This window comes from Zalophus californianus, chromosome 17 (genome assembly GCF_009762305.2).
Source record: "Zalophus californianus isolate mZalCal1 chromosome 17, mZalCal1.pri.v2, whole genome shotgun sequence".
NCBI classification, from domain to species: Eukaryota; Metazoa; Chordata; class Mammalia; order Carnivora; family Otariidae; genus Zalophus; species Zalophus californianus.
Genome location: NC_045611.1, coordinates 14,264,185 through 14,283,330, shown reverse-complemented (window position 1 = coordinate 14,283,330; position 19,146 = coordinate 14,264,185). Strand labels below are relative to the sequence as shown.

Below are 19,146 nucleotides of genomic sequence, written 5' to 3'. Positions count from 1 at the left end.
AGGAATAAAGTGAGGAAGGAAACAGAAGTAATAGTCAGCAGCATGACCCAAGAGGCTGGAGCTGAGCACTGCTGGCCTGGGATCGATGTGCTTCTGAGCTCCCAGCCAAGCCCATCGGTGATTCAGCCCCGACACAGAACCTTGCAACCAGCACACCTGGCAGAAGGCCCACCCCCAACACGGCATCATAAAACAAGGGCTGTGGGTGATGCAAAGGGCCAAATACCCAAAAAGCCACCTCAGCAGATATAAGCTGCTTAACAAGAGAAAAGACTAGATGATCCAACAAGGATCATCTTTTATGTGAAAATCAATAAGCAATATTTTATACTATTTTTGCCAATACGTCACCCTTTCACATGCAGAGTAGAAACTTCTGCCATTCTGAGCAATACAGCAGCCAACGCACCACCGGGGAAGGGCAGAGGGTGCGCGGCTGCTCACCTCCTTCCCACTTGGCCATTTGGCCAGCCTTGCCCTGCCCCCCAGCCTGGGGAAGAGCAAGGCACCCTCCGAGTTTGGTCTGCCCAGGGCCCCAGGCCATTATCCCTCCCTGCCAGCTATGTCCCACCCTGCCAACCCTCCTCAGAGAGGCGCTACCTGGAGAACAGAAATAGGCGAGCTGTTTTAGAAGGATCCACCCAAGGAAAGTCAAGTTGGAGTTCTGCCCATTTTCTTATTACGTGATGAGGGCAGTGAGGGAAAAAGGAACAGTCTGAAATGCAATAACATTTTACAAACAATAAATTTATTTCCAAATCCTGAATTATAACCAAATTACAATTCCCTCTAGCTCTATTTTGCTGCTTTACACAGAATTTAAAAAAACCATAGTCACGGCCAAGTCATTTATACACCAAGCATCCCAGGAATGGTTTATTTGGATACAATGGGTCCGGCCCCCTCTCACGGCCCTGACAGCTCTCAGCTGCCCTGCACCCCCGGCCTGCACTGAGGAGCTCCTCCTCCCTCTGTTGCTGAGCTAGCTCCTGCAGGAGCTTCCCCCAGGGGCCATGATGTACACAGATGAAAGCGCAGAGATGAAAGGGTTTTGTGGCAGGCCCCGGGTGCTCTAGCCACAGGGCTCAGGACTTAATACGTGGCTGCATCCTCTGCAGGGAAAGCTTCAGCTCAGAGCCCAAAGCGGGCTGGTGTGCGGCGAGGGGTCATGGGTTCCCCTTGCTCCTTCCGGCCTGGAGTGTAGATCTTTGTAGACCTGGAGACACAGAAGGAGGGATGAGGAATCACGCTGCTGCTCACTCCAACCAGGATGTACATGAGGACGTGGAACCCGAGGCCTTGCTGCTATTCTAACTGGTGCGTGAGCAGGCTTTGGGCCTGAAGGGTCTTCTCCCCCAACACATTCCCAACCCCACTGCCATCCTCATTTGTAATGAGGAGCAGAATAAAATATCACCTCATTCTGATATCCACCAAGGATGGTTGGGAGGTAGATTTTTTAACAATCCCTTTCATACCTATTAAGTGAGCTATGGAGGTAGCCTTCCAGCCACCTCACCAGGCTGCCACTCCACCTGTCTAATAAAGAATCTAGCTGGCCTTTGTCCCCAGGTCCTGACAGGCGAGAATTCTACCAATGAACCACCCATGCACCTGTCCCCAGGTCCTGGGAGGTAATCTCTAAACCCTTGGGATTTCCCAAGGGACTGAATGTCTCTGTTACTCCCGGTGGGCCCTCAGACCACATCTGATAATTTCTCCTAACAAGATGATTCAGGATGAGGGCTGTACTTTGAGCCTTGTGGTCAGCCCAGCCTCTGCGGAAAGAAGGAGGCTAGAGAGGTGAGTCAATCACATGCATGCTTACTCAACCATTCATGCCCATGAATGAAACCCCAATAAAACTCTGGACATCGAAGCTCTGGACTGAGGCTTCCCTGGCTGGCAATGCTCTGTGCACACTATCACGCACCAACATGCCAGGAGGGTAATGCAGCCCTGAGGACAACGGATGCTTCGTATGTGGGACCATCGCAGACCTCACTCTGTGTCTCTCCCTTGGGCTGGTTCTGATTTGTAGGCTTCAGCTATAATAAAATTGTAATCGTAAATAAGAGTACTTTCCTGAGTTCTGTGAGTTATTCTAGCAAATTATCGAATGTGGGGGAGTCCATGGGGATCCCCAAATTTGTAGCAAATTGGTCAGAAGTGAGAGTGACCTTTGGCAACCCCTCAACTTGCAGCTGGTGTCTGACATGAAGGCAGTCTTGTGGAGAACTGTGCCCTTCACCTGTGAAGTCTGACCTAACTTCGGGCACCAGCAGAGACACAGAAGCCCAAGACTCCAAGGCTCCCCTCCCATCCGCACCATGATTTCCAAGTCCTCGCTTGTCAGTGAAGCTGGAACTTCTCCAGACCACCGCAGGCCTAGTACAACATGACAGTGACCAGGCAGATGTATCACCACCCGTGACGGTGCATCTGGAACCCCTCCCATGCCTCCATGTGGGACTGGTCAATTTCTGTCCCCATTCAGCCCTACGCTCAACTTCTCTTAGATCGCGACCCTGCGTCGGGAGCTGCTTGGTCTCTCGGGCTGGTCCCCAGAGCCTCCCACGGACAGGCTCCATCCCAGCCGGGGTCCCGAGGCCGAAGCTCACCTGACACTGCCGAGGGGGCTGCGCTTTTCCTGCTCCTGCCGCCGGGCTCGCAGTTGCTCCTCAGCCAGCGCCATCTCCTCCTCCATGGCAGAGGCTTCCTCTTTGGCCCGTCGGCGGTTCTCCTAGAAAAGAGGGAGACGTATCGGGGAGCCTGGTGAGGAAGGTGAGGAAGCCTCATAAGCCAGGTGCTCTGTTCTCTGGGCCAGCTCCCAGAGCCGGGGCCACATGGCTCCCTGCCCCAACACCAAGGCAGCCTTGTCTTTTGAGGCCAAAGCCTGTTCTCCTCGAGTCAAGACAGACACTGCACGATTCAGTCCAAACCCTGTCACATCTCCGCACTCCACTCAATTCAGTAAGCACTTTCACTCTCTTACCAAGGGCACAGTGATGCCAGGAGGTACAGGACACTGGGAAGACATGACCACGTGGCTGGGAAGAACACACATAAGGAAGATGTGTGCAGGCCCAGCGCAGACAGTACTGACAAGAGCCCTGCCACCTTCTGCAGCCCTGCATCCTAGCTCTAGGCGGTGGCCGTCCACGGACAGTGAGACCGTGAGGAGATGGAGTAGAGGCTAGAGAACTTCTACTGGAGGGATCGGGCAGAACCACTGACCAGTCTCAGCATCCTTTCCAAAAGTGGGACCACCAGACCTTACCTTCCTGACAGCATCTAAAAGGATGTTCACAACACCACATGCATTTATGCATCTTCGCCCAAAACAGCTAAACCTGAATCCCATCAGGCCTTGAGATTAATTATGAGTTTGTAGAAATAACATGGGATAGAGGCACAAGTTAAACGCCATCACAAAAAAGCAATCGGCCAAATACAGAATGTGAACATTCTACAAGTGACCTGGTTTCTCCGATAAATCAATACCATAATAAAGAATGGGGGCAGAACATTTTCTAGAATGAAAGACTTAACACATATAACTAACTGTAATATTTGGATCCTAATCCAAGCAGATCAATCATAAAAAGTTATCTTTGGCATAAAAGGAGAAATATGAATAAGGACTGGAGACTTAGATAACATTAAGGATTAATTCCGTTAAGCAACAATGGCATAAACATTACATTTTGAAAACAAGTAAGTCCTTTTTGAGATGCTTACTCAAGCTTTTACTGGTGAAATAATGTGTCTGAAATATGCTTTAAAATTTTTCCAGGAAAGAAAAAAGTGTGTGGAGGAGGGTAGGAAAAAGCCAAACCAGACTGACCAATGTTGATCATTATGGAGAGCAGGTGACGAATTCATGATGGCTCCCTATACTGTTTTTTACACTTTTATGAATATTTGCACTTTCCAATAATAAGGTTTTTTGTTTTCGTTTTTTTTTTAAAGGACAAGGTGGCTCAGTTGGTTAAGCGCCCAACTCTTGATTTCAGCTCAGGTCATGGTCTCAGGGTCATGGGATCAAGTCCCGCATCAGGCTCTGTGCTCTCTCTCCCTCTCTTTAAATAAGTAAATAAAATCTTTATTAAAAAAAAAAAAAAAGAACGCTAGGCAGACCAAGCAACCGGAGCAGACAGGGGAAATCTAACAGACCAACCTGGCTTGACCACAGCTTTTGTGTTTGAGAGAGAAGTTAAGAGGGTAGTGGTCAGATGCTGACATGTCTTCAATAGCAGGCTGAGGGGACAATGGGTCCACAAGCAAGCAGAACCTCCATGGCAAGTGCAGGATCCTTACCTGCCGAGACTTTCCTGCCTGTTTCACACTGTAGAACATGGGGCCCAGCTCCGCCAGCCACTCTCCATCCACAGCGGTCACACACTGCATGTACTCCTGCAGGCAGAAGGATCACAAAGTGGTGGTCACAGAAGGTCCAATGCTTTGGGCTGTCCTTCCCACAGCAGTTCCACAATCAGGACCCATGTGGGAAAGGCCCAACCCCCAGCCCTCTGAGGCTGAAAAAGGCAGACATAAGCCCCAGACACTGCAATTTTCATCCTTTCTCCCATTCAAATTCCTCCTCCATGCTTGAAAAGATGCCCCCTAGAATCCAAGAGAAAAGGCCTAGCCCCTCAGAAGGCCCTTCTAATGACACCAAGAGGGGTTGCTTATCCAAGGCAGGAAACGGAACAATCCCGCTGGTGCAGCTGAGGCCACTGTCTACTAAAGGTTAATTCTACGTAAGCTTCCCCCAAACCCAGCTGAAAACCAATCTCAACTCCCCTCAAAGCAACATATGTGGCCTCTCCCGAGCTCAAAGCTCATACCGGAAAGCAATGAAGGGTTGCAAAGGCCTGGCCCAGCAAGATAGGCCTATGTCATGCCAGCTCTGTTGGAAAAGACTCACCTTGGTGGTCATGACCAGCTCATGATACACTATGTAGTCTGGGGTGTAGCCCATTCCAAAGAGGGAGCTGGTGGGGTGCAGGTGGCAGGGCATTCCTGTCCGGATATTCACATACTCCCCAATTCCCTAGGGAAGAGACAAAACTGGTAGCCCCACATCAAGAAATCGCCGCTCACGTGGGCAGCCACTCCATCCCTTGTCTTGACACAGGCCTTGGTGGGGAAAGCCCAGATCTGCAGGGCTTTTGAGAAAGAACTTTGCCCTGAAACAATTATCAGACCAGGAAGTGGCCTCAACCGGGCTCCTTTGGGCTCACCTTGAGCTTGGCTGCCTGGTGGAAATAGGCGGCACAGATACACTTCCGGACGATGTCCCAGTCAGTGCCACACGAGGCCAGGCTCATCCGCTGCTGTACCATGATGTCCTTGAGCTGAGCCCGCACCTCCCGGACCTAGAGCAAGACCCGGGGCAGAGAAGGATGGCGCCCGCCTCTTCCTCCCTACCACCCCTCGCCCCAACAGCCTGCTCATCGGGCTACTGCCCTTACCTTCCGCATGGCCTTGGCATGGATAAAATGATCGTTACACCAGATGGTGGAGTAATTATTATTTTTCCACTGCAGGTAGACATTCAGGTAGGTCAAATGATCACTCTCAGGGACAGCAAACTTCTCCCGGATCTGATCGCTTTCCTCCTCTCGGCCCTGGGAAGGAAAAAGGACCTTTACTCTGAGCACAGGGAGTCCAGGCCCGCTGACAAGACCCTGCGCTTGCCTGCACACGCAACTTCAAACGCACTGATGTGTTACCTGGACAACACAGGGAAAGTAACATAGCTTATGACAAAATATTTATTCTAAAATGGGAGGGCTCTGACACAACTGTCCTAGAAGATAACAAACGCTCCTGCCAATTTCCAAATCACTGAGAACCCCTGATCTCGCCCAGCTTTCCCTCGCCCCAGCCTGCGTACCGGAAGACAGCAAGATTACTCTTTGGCCTCCTGTCCCTCCACCCCACGTTAACGATACAGAAAGAAACCGGTCCCCTCCAGTCCCTCCTCAAGCCCCGTCACCGAGGGGCCGCCGCTGGGGCAGGAGGAGCGTGGCCGCCGCGCGCCCACCTTGGGCCGGTAGAAGATGGCCGGCACGGAGAGCATGGACACGATGAGCAGGATCTCCGAGCTGCAGCCCATGTCGCAGGACACGATCAGCATCTTGGACAGCGCCGGGTCCAGCGGGAACTCCACCATCAGCCGCCCCGTCGAGGTCAGACCGCCTGGGAGAGGAGCAAATCCGGACATTGAGGCGACACAGTGAGGTCAAGAGAGAGCGAACCCCATGTCTCTCCCGGCCGCTGGGGCGCGCGCACCGGTATTGTCCAGGGCCCCTAGGATCCAGAGCTGATACATGGAATTGAGCATGTTGTCCTCGGGCGGCGGGTCCATGAAGTGGAACTGCAGCAGGTCCTGCACGCCGAGGGACTTGAGCAGCAGCACCACGTTGGCCAGGTTGGTCCTCTGGATCTCAGGCACTGTGGTGGTCAGGAGCTCGTTCTTGTAGGCGCTCTGGGTATAGAGCCTGCCGGGGAGAGCACCGGGCCCTGCTGAGTCTCTGACAGGCCTGGCGCCTGCACGGGCATCCCCACGGTGGAGGAGCCACGCTGTCCCAACTCTCCTGGCACCTCGAAGCAAAGTGCTGTGCTCCGGTGCGGGCGCCTGCCACGCGGGGCTGCCAGAAACCCGAAGCCGCTCAGAGCTCACAGCTGCCTGCCAAGGCCGCTGCTGATGAGAAGACCAACACGTGGCAGTCCTGCCACCACTGCCCAGCCTCAGGGATCCTGGGGCCGGCATCCCTGTGTGGGCTCACAGTCCAGTGCCCGCCACCCCAGCTCCACACTCTGCCATCCCAGCACCGCCCCAGAAAGCCGGCTAGCACAGGGCTCCTACCTGAAACACTGACCTGGGCCCGTCCTGCCAGCACGCCCCGACCTCTGGTTGGCATTGGCCTGGCTGATGGGGTAGATCTGCAGAGCATCCATGCCAATCCTGGGGTTGAAGACCTTGGAGGGGACAGAAAAGAGCTGATGAAGGAGAGAGCAAGGGGCAACAGGGAGGCAGCCCTGAGACAAAGAGAGACAAGCCCAGGCTGCTACACATCACAGAGCATAGTGTTCTAGCAATGTAGGCAGCCGTCCTTTTGAAGCTGGGAACCTTAAGAAATCTCCCCCACAAATATCAGCTCTGTGATCTCTATTGAGTTATTAAATCATCTACTTCGTGGCGTTATCACAAGGATTAAATCAGTCAAGTGCATGGCAAAATCAGCACTCAAATGTTAGCCTCCGAAATAGCACCAGCACTTCTGAGTCCATCCCCCCATGAAGGGCTGACGACCCGGGGCCTGCCCTCCCACCGACTGAGTTACTGTGGGTGATGGCCCATGGCCCCAGTGCCCATGTCTTCCTTTACCTTTAATTTGCAATAACCAGAGTCAATAACAAACATGATGCCGTCCACAGTCAGAGACGTCTCAGCAATGTTGGTGGCAACGATACACTTCCGAACGCCATCTGGAGCCTAGTGCCGGGCAGGATGTACAGGGGGGCAGGCTGTAGGCCCACAGGTAGGAAAGACTCCACAGGGAAAAAAGCACCCCCACCCTTGCCAAAAAGTAACACTCTCTCTCTCTTGTCCTCCCTGGGGAGAATCCAGGGAGACCCAAGGGTGGGGACCCAGGACAGACTTTCTTGGTGTCACACCTTCTGGAAGATTTTAGCCTGGAGGTCAGACGGCAGCTGGGAGTAGATGGGCAGCACGGCCAAGGCAGGTGCATTCTCCAGTTCCTCCAGATGTTCCACAATCTGGTCTGAGGTCACCTGAGGGCAGAGAGAGGAGCCATGAGACACCAGAGCCCCTCACAGGCAGGACACTACCCATTCATCACAGTCATGACCAAGTCACACACCTCAATGTCCTCTTGGCCAGGCATGAAGATAAGGATGTCCCCAGGGGCCCCTGACAGGTGCACCTGTAAGGACTGCTTCACTGCGGCCTCCACGTAGTCCTCCTGTGGGGTCTGCAACACCAGCCAGGGTCACGGTCAGAGGAAAGTTATCAAGGGAAATGCCGGCCGGCACCCCTCTGGGAACCAGTGGCCAGTCGCTGGTGTGGGGCTAGAGGGGGTGGACGTTCAGGGCTACAGATGGGCCTGCCTGCCCTCCCTGGGCCCTGCACTTCTGCTCTAATAAAAGTAAACCTCCCCCAGGGTACAGCCCTTTATCTCTGAGCCCTAGAGGTGCAGGTTGCACCATCTGCCCCATGGTACCGACAAAACTTTCCCAAATCAGTACCCTAACCGTTGCCCTCCAGATGGGTTCTCATCAGAGGTCAGGATCAGTTCAAAAAAGGAGGCCTCAGTACCTTGCTGAAGAGAATGTCAACAGGGAAGGTACGACCAGGGATGTGGAAGATGGGAACATTCCCAAAAAAGGCAGCAAATTTCTCTGCATCCATAGTGGCTGACGTGACAATGAGCTTCAGGTCTGAACGCCGAGCCACCACCTAAGAGAAGAGGTCAGTCTGAGGCTTCCCCAGAGATTTGGAACCCTTGGCACCCGCCCCCCAGTCTCACCAACATTACTCCCAAATGAAACAGGCTGAAGCTGATGGAGCAGCACATTAGACTCTTAAGAATGCTGAAGACTGAAGCCAGGGAGCCAGAGCCAAGAGAACCATGATTCACTCAGCTGAGCAAGAACAGAGTGAACTACAACACCAGGTCTGAACCTGACAGCCTGGAGGCCTCAAGGGACACTCTGGCCTGTCAGAGACCCCCCTCAGCCTCCCAGGCGAGAGCCCAGCCCGCCTGGAGCACCTGGGTCACTAACTACAACAGTGAGCTGCTCAAAGCCCCAGGGGTGCAGACGGACTGTACCCCACAGCCCTTATTCACCTCCCGGAGCAGCCCAAAGAGCACATCAGTGTTGAGGGAGCGCTCATGGGCCTCGTCCATGATGATGGCACTGTAGTGATCCAGGTCCGCTTCCCGGAGCGACTCCCGGAGCAGGATCCCGTCCGTCATGTATTTGATCAAGGTGTTTTCTGACGTGCAGTCTTCAAAGCGGATGGCATAACCCACCTGAAGGTCAGAGAGAAAGGGCTCAGAAGCCCTGGGCCCCAGCTCGCTGCTGGCACACCCCGTGCTGGGTCCAGGCCTTAGCAGATCAGCTCAGATGGATGGAAGCCGCACGGCTCAGCGTGCACGCCCACTCACCTCCTCACCGAGGTTTCCCCCCATTTCTTCACTGACTCTCTTGGCCACAGACATGGCAGCCACACGCCGAGGCTGGGTGCACCCGATCATCCCGTAGTCCGTGTAACCATCTTCATGCAAGTACTGTGTCAGCTGAGTGGTCTTACCACTCCCTGTCTCTCCAACCACGATCACAATGCTGTTATCTCTACAAGGGAGAGAACACGAAGCGCAAGGCGGGCTGAGTGGAAGTCACCTGTGAGCCTCCAACAAGACAGGGCCACCTCCTATGCCCACATCTGGCTAGGCGAGGAGCACGCCTGCTTAGAAAGGTGGGCTTCCTTAGGAAAACAGCCCAGAACCAAGACATCTTCTAGAAAGTCTCAAAGACGACAGGGTTTAAAGAAGTGAACTCTAACAAAACAATGCTGTTTTGCCTGCTTCAGGCAAAGTAGCCCAGGGCACCTGTGTCACATAAGAAAAAATTCTCTGTCTTCTCCATCAGATGCAGTGCCCCAAAGCAAAAGAGCTACTGAGTCAACACAAGGGACAAAGGGGAACCTGATTCCCTTGTGGTCCTCCCAGGCCCCAGGAAGGGATTACCTAATGATAGTCAGTAGTTCTTGCTGCACAGCAAAGATGGGCAGGTACTGCCGCTGCTCCAGAATAGACTTCTTTTTGGCAAATTCACTGCTGGCTTCGCTCTTTTTCTTCATGTGATCTGCAAACTTCTGCTCTGTCCTGAGAACACAGAGCAGCATAAACACCCTGCACAATTTCCCACGTTGTTCTTCCTGACGGGGTCCCTGCCCTTCTTCTGACACCCAAGAACAAGAACCACCACAACAAGATGCAAGAAATCTCTGAGACCCCAGTGCAGCCAGGTAATCTGAGATGATCCTCATCTCCTCTGGCCTCAGGAACTGGCGCTGCCGTCTGAGCAGCCATCATCCACAACATACCCAGCACCCTCAGGTCAGACAGGGCTCAGTATGACTCACAGGAGTTCAGATTAGCAAACGGGCCAAATCTCGGCCCTAAAGAAGAGCTGAAAGGCCCTAAAGAGGAGCTGAAATCACCGGGTCGTGATCTTGTACAGAATACAGGGGTGGGGTGGGGGGGGTTTGATTTCTGCATGAAGCGTGAAGGGCTAAAAGGAGGCGGCGAGGCTGCAGAGTCCTGACCAGGCTCAGACCTCTACCCTCTGCTCTGGGCAGGATGGCATAGTCTGAACAGCTTCATTTTCAAAGAATTATAAGAACAAACACACCCATTGAGTATTAACCAACAGTTTCTACTGGAAGCATGCAAATATCTGACACATGCACATAGGCCTAGACTCAGAAGTACTACGTGAGTCTCCCCAGACTGCACAGCAAATAGGGAGTGGTTCCATGCTGCCGAAGGCCACATCTCCGCCACCCGGCCTCCCCACGAGAGACTTGTCCCCTGCAGGCCCACCCCATGCTCTGCCAGCGGTATTTCTAGTTTCACCATCACTCCTGGTCAGCTAAGAGTCAATGCCTAAGGGACTACATTAATTACAAGCTAACAAAGGCTGACTGGTAGTACTGACTCCTCATTTGGGTCATTTCTCACAGGGGTACAGAGAACTATTCACTTGGATGCCGGTTCGACAAGACTTTAGAATGTTCAGAGGATGAGACTGGCGAGGGACATTTGAGTCCAGCCATCTACCCAAGGTGGGAACCCCAATAAGCAGCTCTCTACCATCTGCTTAAATATCTCTATGAACAGGGACGTCACTCTCTGATAAGACAATCCTTTCTCTTTCCAAACCACTGTTAAAAATAGCTCCTCCTTCCATTAAACTGAAACCTAAGGGGGCAAAGCCCACCTTCTAATACTGGACATCTGAAATACACTTACGTAGAGCAGCCGGGCTCCAAAGCTCCACTACCCAGGTCTAATCATCACGCCACCATTTATTAGCTGGGTGACCTCAAACCAGCTACTTAACCTCCCTGAGCCTCATGCTCTGCACACGGGACATGGAAAGGAGAGCACCTACCCCATGGGACTGTCGTGAGACCTCAGGGAGCGAGTATGTGGGAGGTGTTTAATGCCGGCAGGGAGAGGCTGTCCCTACAACAGTAGCAGTGGTGGCAGGAGGAATAATATCTAGGAAAAACTGAAGACAGTAGGAGAGAAAGACCAGGAGGAAGGGACCAGAAGGGACCAGAAGACCCAAAGCGACATGACTTTCCTATTCACAAACCACAGATTCTATCTGTTCGCCAGCAAGTGTCCTGGAGGGCCCCAGTCTTTGGAGACAGCCTGGTTGCTGACCAAGACTCCTACCTATAGTCCACTTTACCGTCTTCTGTCAGAGCTTTATCTGGCTCTTCCTCTTTTTTGACACCCATGATATCTCCTAGCTTGGTTCCAGCCAGCTCCCAATGTTTGTGTTGAGCCTGAAAAAAATTAAAAAACGTAAGTCGGCTCCATCGTGTAGCACGACTGCGGTCAATGGAAAATCAATCCCACTTGACAAGACGCTTCAATCCAGCAGGTGGTAAATTCCCACAAGGCAGCAGTGGCACTGAGCCTGCTTCCCCATTTCAACCGCAAGCTCCCCAAGCATCAGGCCCTGCGGTTGTCTTCAGTAAGGCCCTGGTGGAGAAACACAATGCCCTCCTCCAACAGCTCTTTCTTGCTCTGTGAGTGCCCTCAAACTTCCAAAAGGAACCCTATCTATGAGATCTAACACAATTTCTAAAAAGAAAAAAGAAAGACCCCCCCCCAAAAAAAAACCACAACAGAGACTCCCTAACCCCAAATGACAAGAAACCAACCTTTTTGCGTTCCTTCTGCTCCCTGTGCTTCCGCACTGTTTGACTGCCTTTCCGAGCAATAATGGCCAGGTCTGAAGTGGCATCCTTGACTGGAATCACGGGCTCTGGCTGCAGAAGGTTGAGGAAAAAGAGAAGTTCCCCACTAATGGTTAAACTCAACAGGAAGGTCCACTTCATAGCAGCCCCAGTAAATGGAACACACTGCTGCCCTATCAGGCGGGAGGCCTTTTTTCCCCCTCTTTTTCCTTTGTTCACTTCAGTTCCATCTGAGCTGGCTTCTCTCAGGCCCCGGGGGCCTCACCTGCTTGGTGAAGACAATGCGCCCGTCAAGAAAGGGAGGAACCAGGTTATGCACCATGAGGTGCACCTTGGCCGCGCTGTCCTCCTCGAAGTCCTCGTCCACCTCCAGCCGATGGACCACCCCACTGGTGAGCATGCGGTTGGTCTCCCAGCGCTCATTATCCTGTGACAACACAACAGGAGGCACACTCAGACTGCAACCAAAAGGCATCCTGAAAGGTCACCAGGCAAGTCCACCCATCAAGTCCTGACAGAAGGGCCAGGGGGCACCAGAGAGGTGTCCCGGGCCTCTGTACCCTGCAGCTCCTTAGAAAGCAGAGTCCCTGATCCCAAATCACCTGCAGTATTTTTTCCAAGGCGCAGCCCTTGATATCTAAGTCAGAAACTCTATATGGACAGACACATGGCGAGTGTCCCCAGCCCCACTCAGAGACACAAAGAACACAGAGCCAGCACCCACCCTATCACTTCCCATCCACGGCAGCCCTCAAGGAAGGACTGCAAAAGAAAGAAGTTAGGAGTTGGGAGTTTATCTGAAGCTGCAGAAAGGTTCCACGCCCACCCCTCTCTGCCTCCAGAGGTACAGCGACAGCCGGGACGGCAGCGACAGCCGGGACGGCAGCGACGGGGAGGCGAGCTGTGCTACCACCGCGCGCCCCCGACTCCGGCTGAGTCGGCTCCGACCACTGAGGGCAGCCCACCTCGTTGATCTGCCTCCGCTGAGCCGAAATGCGCTTCTGCTTCTGTTTATGCAGGTGCTGCTCCCGCCTTCTCACGTAATCCTCCGAGGAGTAGGCCAGGGGATTATGGAACTCATCATATCCCTCGTCCATCATGTACCAATCCCGGTCCGCTTGCTGCAGCAGAGGGGACAAAGCAGTGAGAACGAGGGACAGATGGAGCTTACGAGGACAAGACCAGAGAAGAGATGTCTGCTAAGTCACTGCTGCGATGACAGGGACGGGGAAGGGCCACCCTGCTGGAAGGGGAGCCTTCTAGAGAACTGCGGGGACTGACTCGTGACGGCACTTCTTACGTCTACCACACGGTGGCACCAGCATTTAACTAAAAAGTTAGGTCAGCCCTGCATCCAGTGAGAAGTGTCACCACGGAGCCCGTGCCTCCGTAAAGATTCCAGGGCTTCGGGACTGAATGGGGCTTAGCTCCCAAGACTGCCCTGTGTTACCCTCTGTCATCAAAGTCCACTTCCACTGACGCGTCACTCTGCCCACTCGCCTACAGAGGGCCACCACCCCTCGTTCAGCCCCTCAAAGATGTCAAGCTTTTACCCTCTGGTCATCCTCCCATTGCTGCCGTTCCTCTTCCGTGTCAAAAGAAATTCCCTCTTCGCCATCCTCGCGTCTTCCTGAAGGAGAACACGTAGCAGGTCAGTCCCAACGACCCCAGCTTATCCCCAGCGGCCACCAACAGCCCTGCAGAGCTGCACCGCTCCAGAGTACAGCTTTGTTCGGCCTCAGCGGGACGAGCCATCCTGCTTTCCTGCACCCTCCTCCCTCCCTGCCTTACCTCGGCCCCTGGACAGACGCGGCGTGGACCCCAGGTGTCTTCTGTCATCGGCCCACTCGTTGTATTTGTAGGACGGGGTTGGCAGAGGTGTGTCATCTGAATACCTGCTCCTCAAAGACCTGGGCAACAGTATAACCAGCATCACTGCGTAGTCACTAAGCTGGGATGTGTTCCCCAGCTGCCATCTGCTCTCCCAGCCCAGATCCCTTTGCCCTCCTCACGTCCACCCTGTGCCAGCCACCCAGGGAAACCGGGCTGCTCTGCCCAGGACGTCACCTATCCCGATCGCGGCTGGACTGTCGATGGCTCCGCTCAGAATCCCGATAGGAAGGCGTTGGGGAGGGCGATTCCCACTGCGAGCGCCTTGAGGAGCCATAGCCACTGTCCTCTTCCTCCCAGGTAGACCTTGAAGGGGTCGCCGCGTCTGGGGCCACAAAGAACACAACCACGGGAAACATCTAACCTAACCAGGACACGGCTCTAGAGCTATCAGCCAAAAGTCAATTCCCCACATTTCTTTTTGTTTTTTTTAAGATTTTATTTATTTATTTGACAGAGACACAGAGAGAGAGGGAACACGAGCAGGGGGAGTGGGAGAGGGAGCAGGGAGCCCGATGCGGGGCTCGATCCCAGGACCCTGGGACCATGACCTGAGCCGAAGGCAGACGCTTAACGACTGAGCCACCCAGGCGCCCCTAATTATGACCATTTTAAAGGCTAAGAAAATGAAAGCTCATAAATGACTGAACCAAAAATAACATTTCCTTTGTCTTAATTCCAAAACCTTTGTTTTATTTTATTTTTTTAAAGATTTTATTTATTTGACAGAGAGAGAGACACAGCGAGAGAGGGAACACAAGCAGGGGGAGTGGGAGAGGGAGAAGCAGGCTTCCCGCGGAGCAGGGAGCCCAATGCGGGGCTCGATCCCAGGACCCTGGGATCATGACCTGAGCCGAAGGCAGACGCTTAATGACTGAACCACCCAGGCGCCCCCCAGATTTCTTTATAAAGTATAAGCTTTGTATCTATTTGTAACACCTAACTATTTGTAACAGATTTAACATGGTTTGGACAGTTTTTAAAGATACCTGGATTTTAATGGTCCAGTTTTCATGGGTTTATAACATTTTTCTTTTTTTTTTTTAAGTGTGTTTATAACATTTGAAGGAACAGCCAATTTCTCTCAGCAAACATACTACTCTTGGATATAAATAATTATTTTTAATAAATCCTCTTCCCCAGCTCCCTATTCTTTCCTGCCATTTGGCAAAGTGGCCATTCAGCCAACCAGCCTATCAGCTTAAAGGAGCAGATCCATCTCGACAGGTCCAGGGCCTCCCCACCTGACTCAGAACCAAGTATTCCAAGAAGTTCATGGTGGAATCAGCAATTCTGACTCTGCCCACAGCAAATCAACTGAGGACGGGATTCGCTCACCCCACCTTTTATACAAAACTCGATCCCCCACAAGTCACCATAAGTGACAGCTCAGTCTACCTTTAGGTCGGTGTCTCGGGCTCTCCGGTTCATTTCTTCTACTGCGCTCTGACCCTCCATCTCGCTCGGATCTGCTGCTGTGTCTGCTTCTATCCCGCTCATCTGTCAAGAGCCACACACAGAGCTCAGGATGTATGTGTCCCATCCTAACTTCCACCCGTCTTCACCCTAGAGAAAGGACAGGCCTCCCCCACTCACTCACAGGTGCAACCTGCACTGCTCTAATGCGATCCATGGGCTCCTGAAACTCACATATCCCCATTCTTTCAAGGGGAAAAAATAGTTACTGGCTAGAAAGTTTCAAACTCACAGTAACAGTTATTTTCCTGCAAGAATTCAAAAAACAATAGTTATAAGTCTACAGTGAATAGCCGTTTAATAGTTACAAGTCTATAAACTATAAAACTTACAACCACACTGAGCAAAGCCAGCGTTGGATTTTATGTCTAGCTTTGCTCCCCAGCACTGTCCTTTCTCTTTCACCAAAACTGCTGTATATTCTGGTTTCTTACACAAATTACCCGTTATCACCTTTACCACCAATTGTAATAAAACGAGGACCACACACTCAAGCAAAGCAGCTTTGTTGCAAGTAACAGTTCTTAAGCTGCCTGCTATTCCCAATCCTGACACAATCAAAACCAACAGGGCTCCCTAATTATTGTGCATTAGAAAAACTCCTGCAATAGGAAAGAGGCTGACGTGTTAATTCAAATGTTCAACTGGCTATAGGAACTACGCCGACCGATTACCTCTGTCTCTCTTGCGGTCACAGTCTCGATCCCTTGATCTCTCTTTCTTCCGATCCTTTTCTTCTTTGGACGAGGCATAGACACCATGTTCCCGCCGCTCCCGCTCTCTCTGCCGACTGCGTTCCCAGAACTCTTCACTCACACCACCAGGATGGGACGGAGTCTCTACCCGAGCAGATCGATAATGTCTGAAACAGGGAGGGCAACTAGTAAAAGGCCCTTTCTATAGGGGAAAACCCTCGCCCCCAGACCTCTGGCTGGCTGACCTGTCCTTCTGCACTTTACCTCCCCACAGGCTTACTTATGGCAACAACCCAAAACACTTCTAACCCCCACCCTCTCTTTAGTCGCCTTTGACTGTTCCCCACCAATTTGAAGAAAACACCAATTCCTATCTACCTTAGATACTACAGGATCATAATAAAATCACCAAGGTCTACAGATGCAACAAGAAAACAGAAATAAACATGAGATGTTATTTTCTGGCCGCCGTTCTCGTTCCCTTTGTGTCAACCCACCCTAACGCCTTTACCTGTCCTTTCGGCTATGTCGGCCCGCTTGGTCACTGCCCTCCTCCTCGGCGTCCCTCTGGTCGTCCCTGCTCTCCTCCCAGTCCTTGTAGGAGGAGATTCTGGACTTCTTCTTGTCCTCCCCATCGTCCTTCTCCTCTCGCTCTCTTCGCTTCAGGGAAGCTAACAAGTCCAGCCCCAGCAAGGAAGGGCGGGGGGCAGGGGCCTTGAAGACGTGCTGCTCACTGGCTGCACTTTTGGTCTTGCAAATAAGACCGCCAACCTGAGAATCCAGATCAGTGCCTTCCAATCGATGGATGGAGGCATCCTCGCTGGTGTCCTCCATGACAGACTCTGGGATGTCTGGGGAAGGGAGACCACCCATTTGGTACTGGAGGTAAGAGAAGGTTCAACTCTGCTATGACCCAGGATAACTGTAGTTAGAAGTATATTCAGGGGGCTAACCTCCCCATCAAGACCAGGCTTTGTTTAGCTACCTCTTACCAAGACCTTTCCATCAAGTCAATGACAACCTCAAAAGATCCCGACTCCCACCCCAACACACATCAGAAATAGACACACACACACTCGCACACGCACACACTCGCACACCCACCAAACACCAGGATCCAAGAGGGTATCATCCAGGCAAGAACAGACCTCACTAAGGGGCACTTGCTAGAACATCAAAGCATCTAGAAAGGGACTGTAGGGGAAACACCACTAGATTTTAAGTCAGAATCCTCAACTAGAATGCAAGCTTTTGACATTTTCTACTTGTATGATTGTAAGCAAAAAAATTAATGTTTGGTTAGGCATAATTTCTATATCTGTAAAACAGAAATACCTTTTGCCCTATCTAATCCATGGAGTTATTGTGAGAATCAAACACAAGAGTGTATGTGAAAGCCCTCTGTAAGTATATAGTGTTACATAAAGGTGTTACATTATTTTACTTGCTGTGCTCCTATATACCAATGGGGCTCAACATTTTCTACCTGAGTTGTTCTACTTCTCCCTCCCTTTAAACTACAGGTACAGTAGAGTAGGCAGATTGGGGTAGAAGGCTACCATCCATGTGATCCTTACATTAATGGCTTTATTGGGACCAGTTGTGGTTGTAGAAAAGAATTACCTCACAGCAGATGAAATCTGTTTAATGACAATCCACGTTCACCAAAAATATTGATGAGAAACACTAGGTTTCATTATGAAATGGTGTTCCTGAAAGTATTAAGGTGACTGTAAGATTTTCTGGCACTCAACTTGTAACAAATTCCTCTTTACCTCCCATTATATACCATTCACTTATAAACATACACTGATTTCTGCATGCTTGGATAATTCCCCTTTCAACAAGTCAGTGAAGCAAAGGAACTGTCAAGGTGCAGGGTACCACCGGAATCCAGAATGTTTTGTCCAGCTCTAACTAACATGCACGGCTCTATAGAGAAATAACGCCAAACATACTGGACACATAATACGAACATAGACACAAGAGTTGCATTTTGAAAAATGCCATCAGGCAGAAGAGAAAAGGGAGAGCTGCATATTGGTGACATCTGTGTGCATGTGAGGAAATCTAAATAAGAAGGTAAACACATATGTGTTCTGGTCAGCAGTAGTCTGAACTATAAAATATACTCCTATAATGTGAAAAAGACAACCTTGTCTGTCTTGCTGTTGCTGTACCCAGTGCCAAGCAAAATAAACGTTTGAGGAATGGATGAATGAATTTAAACTGATGAATGGAGAATGGGAAGCCAAACATTTCTAGAGACAGCAAAGGAACAGACCAACAACCCAGGGTAAGGCATCTGACAAGAGTTAATTAGCTGCTGAGAACAAATAAGGCGTTAAGGGGCTGGATTCCGGAGAATGATAAATGACAAAGAAGCCACATAGGATAAAAAAAAAATTAGAAAAACTAGATTTACTCATTCAACAATTTTTCATCGACTGCCTTCTGTGAGCCAGTTGCTGTTTTGGGCAAGAGGAATAGAACAGAGAACAAAACAGACAAAAATCCTCGGCTTCTAGTAGAGATCACCTAGTAAAGATACCACTATGACGGAGAAAAGGAAGACACAGGATCCCTACTTGGGCTCAGCCTCTGCCTGGGAGGGGACTAATGCAGAAGCCTGAAGAAGGGTGCAGGGTGACCCCTGGACAGCATCCTTGCACCTCCGTGAGGCCGCGCCAGACAGCCGGATCTGACCAGATCAAGGAGAAAGGATGGGGAAGGCCTGAGCGGCGCAGCATCCCTAAGGTGAGAAAGGCAAGTTGGGTGACAGGGAAGAGACTTTGCAAACCCGGGCAGGAACCTGAGCGAAGGACCGATATCCCCCGCCTGGAGCTGCCATGATTGGCGAAGGGCAGGTCAGGAAGGAAGAAGGGACACTCACCTCACCAAGCCCGACTCTCGGGACCTTCTGCCCCAGATTCTGGGGCGCCGGCACCACCACCCCTCACTCAGACCGCCTTAGAGAGCCAGACATAAACCTTAAACGCGGCCATTATTGTCCCATAATACCTTGCGCGATCCCCTCTATCTGTCCAAAGA

General features: G+C 51.6%; 1 protein-coding gene across 3 annotated transcripts; it reads right to left on the bottom strand.

Annotated features, from left to right (window-relative positions):
- Positions 1–731: 731 nt before the first annotated feature.
- On the bottom strand, positions 732–19,146 carry DHX38 (DEAH-box helicase 38). 3 transcript variants are annotated; one of them, XM_027619883.1, is made up of 28 exons: positions 18,989–19,127; positions 17,719–17,807; positions 16,607–16,946; positions 16,075–16,262; positions 15,323–15,424; positions 14,102–14,249; positions 13,826–13,944; positions 13,588–13,664; positions 13,000–13,155; positions 12,300–12,461; positions 11,999–12,106; positions 11,505–11,617; positions 9,786–9,923; positions 9,204–9,390; positions 8,883–9,068; positions 8,351–8,491; positions 7,896–8,006; positions 7,690–7,806; positions 7,400–7,507; positions 6,878–6,990; positions 6,301–6,509; positions 6,053–6,207; positions 5,478–5,633; positions 5,247–5,381; positions 4,931–5,056; positions 4,321–4,416; positions 2,622–2,743; positions 732–1,216 (listed from the first exon to the last, which is right to left on the bottom strand). In XM_027619883.1, the coding sequence occupies exons 3-28, from the start codon at positions 16,927–16,929 to the stop codon at positions 1,132–1,134; spliced, it is 3,681 nt and encodes a 1,226-aa protein (XP_027475684.1). In that variant the 5' UTR covers positions 16,930–16,946; positions 17,719–17,807; positions 18,989–19,127; the 3' UTR covers positions 732–1,131. The 3 variants fall into 3 exon arrangements, with proteins under 3 accessions (XP_027475684.1, XP_027475683.1, XP_027475682.1); XM_027619882.1 differs by lacking the exon at positions 17,719–17,807 and having other exon boundaries at positions 18,989–19,146; XM_027619881.1 differs by lacking the exon at positions 17,719–17,807 and having other exon boundaries at positions 733–1,216; positions 16,607–16,974; positions 18,989–19,125.

Bases quoted from the DNA above. Each gene is read 5' to 3' on its own strand.
- DHX38 (XM_027619881.1), bottom strand. From the start codon at position 16,968: ATGGGTGGTCTCCCTTCCCCAGACATCCCAGAGTCTGTCATGGAGGAC. The intron at 13,665-13,825 runs GTAAGGCAGGGA...GTTCTCCTTCAG, and splicing joins GCGTCTGTCCAGGGGCCGAG to GAAGACGCGAGGATGGCGAA. The intron at 6,510-6,877 runs GTAGGAGCCCTG...TCTCCCCGGCAG, and splicing joins GGCCCAGGTCAGTGTTTCAG to GCTCTATACCCAGAGCGCCT.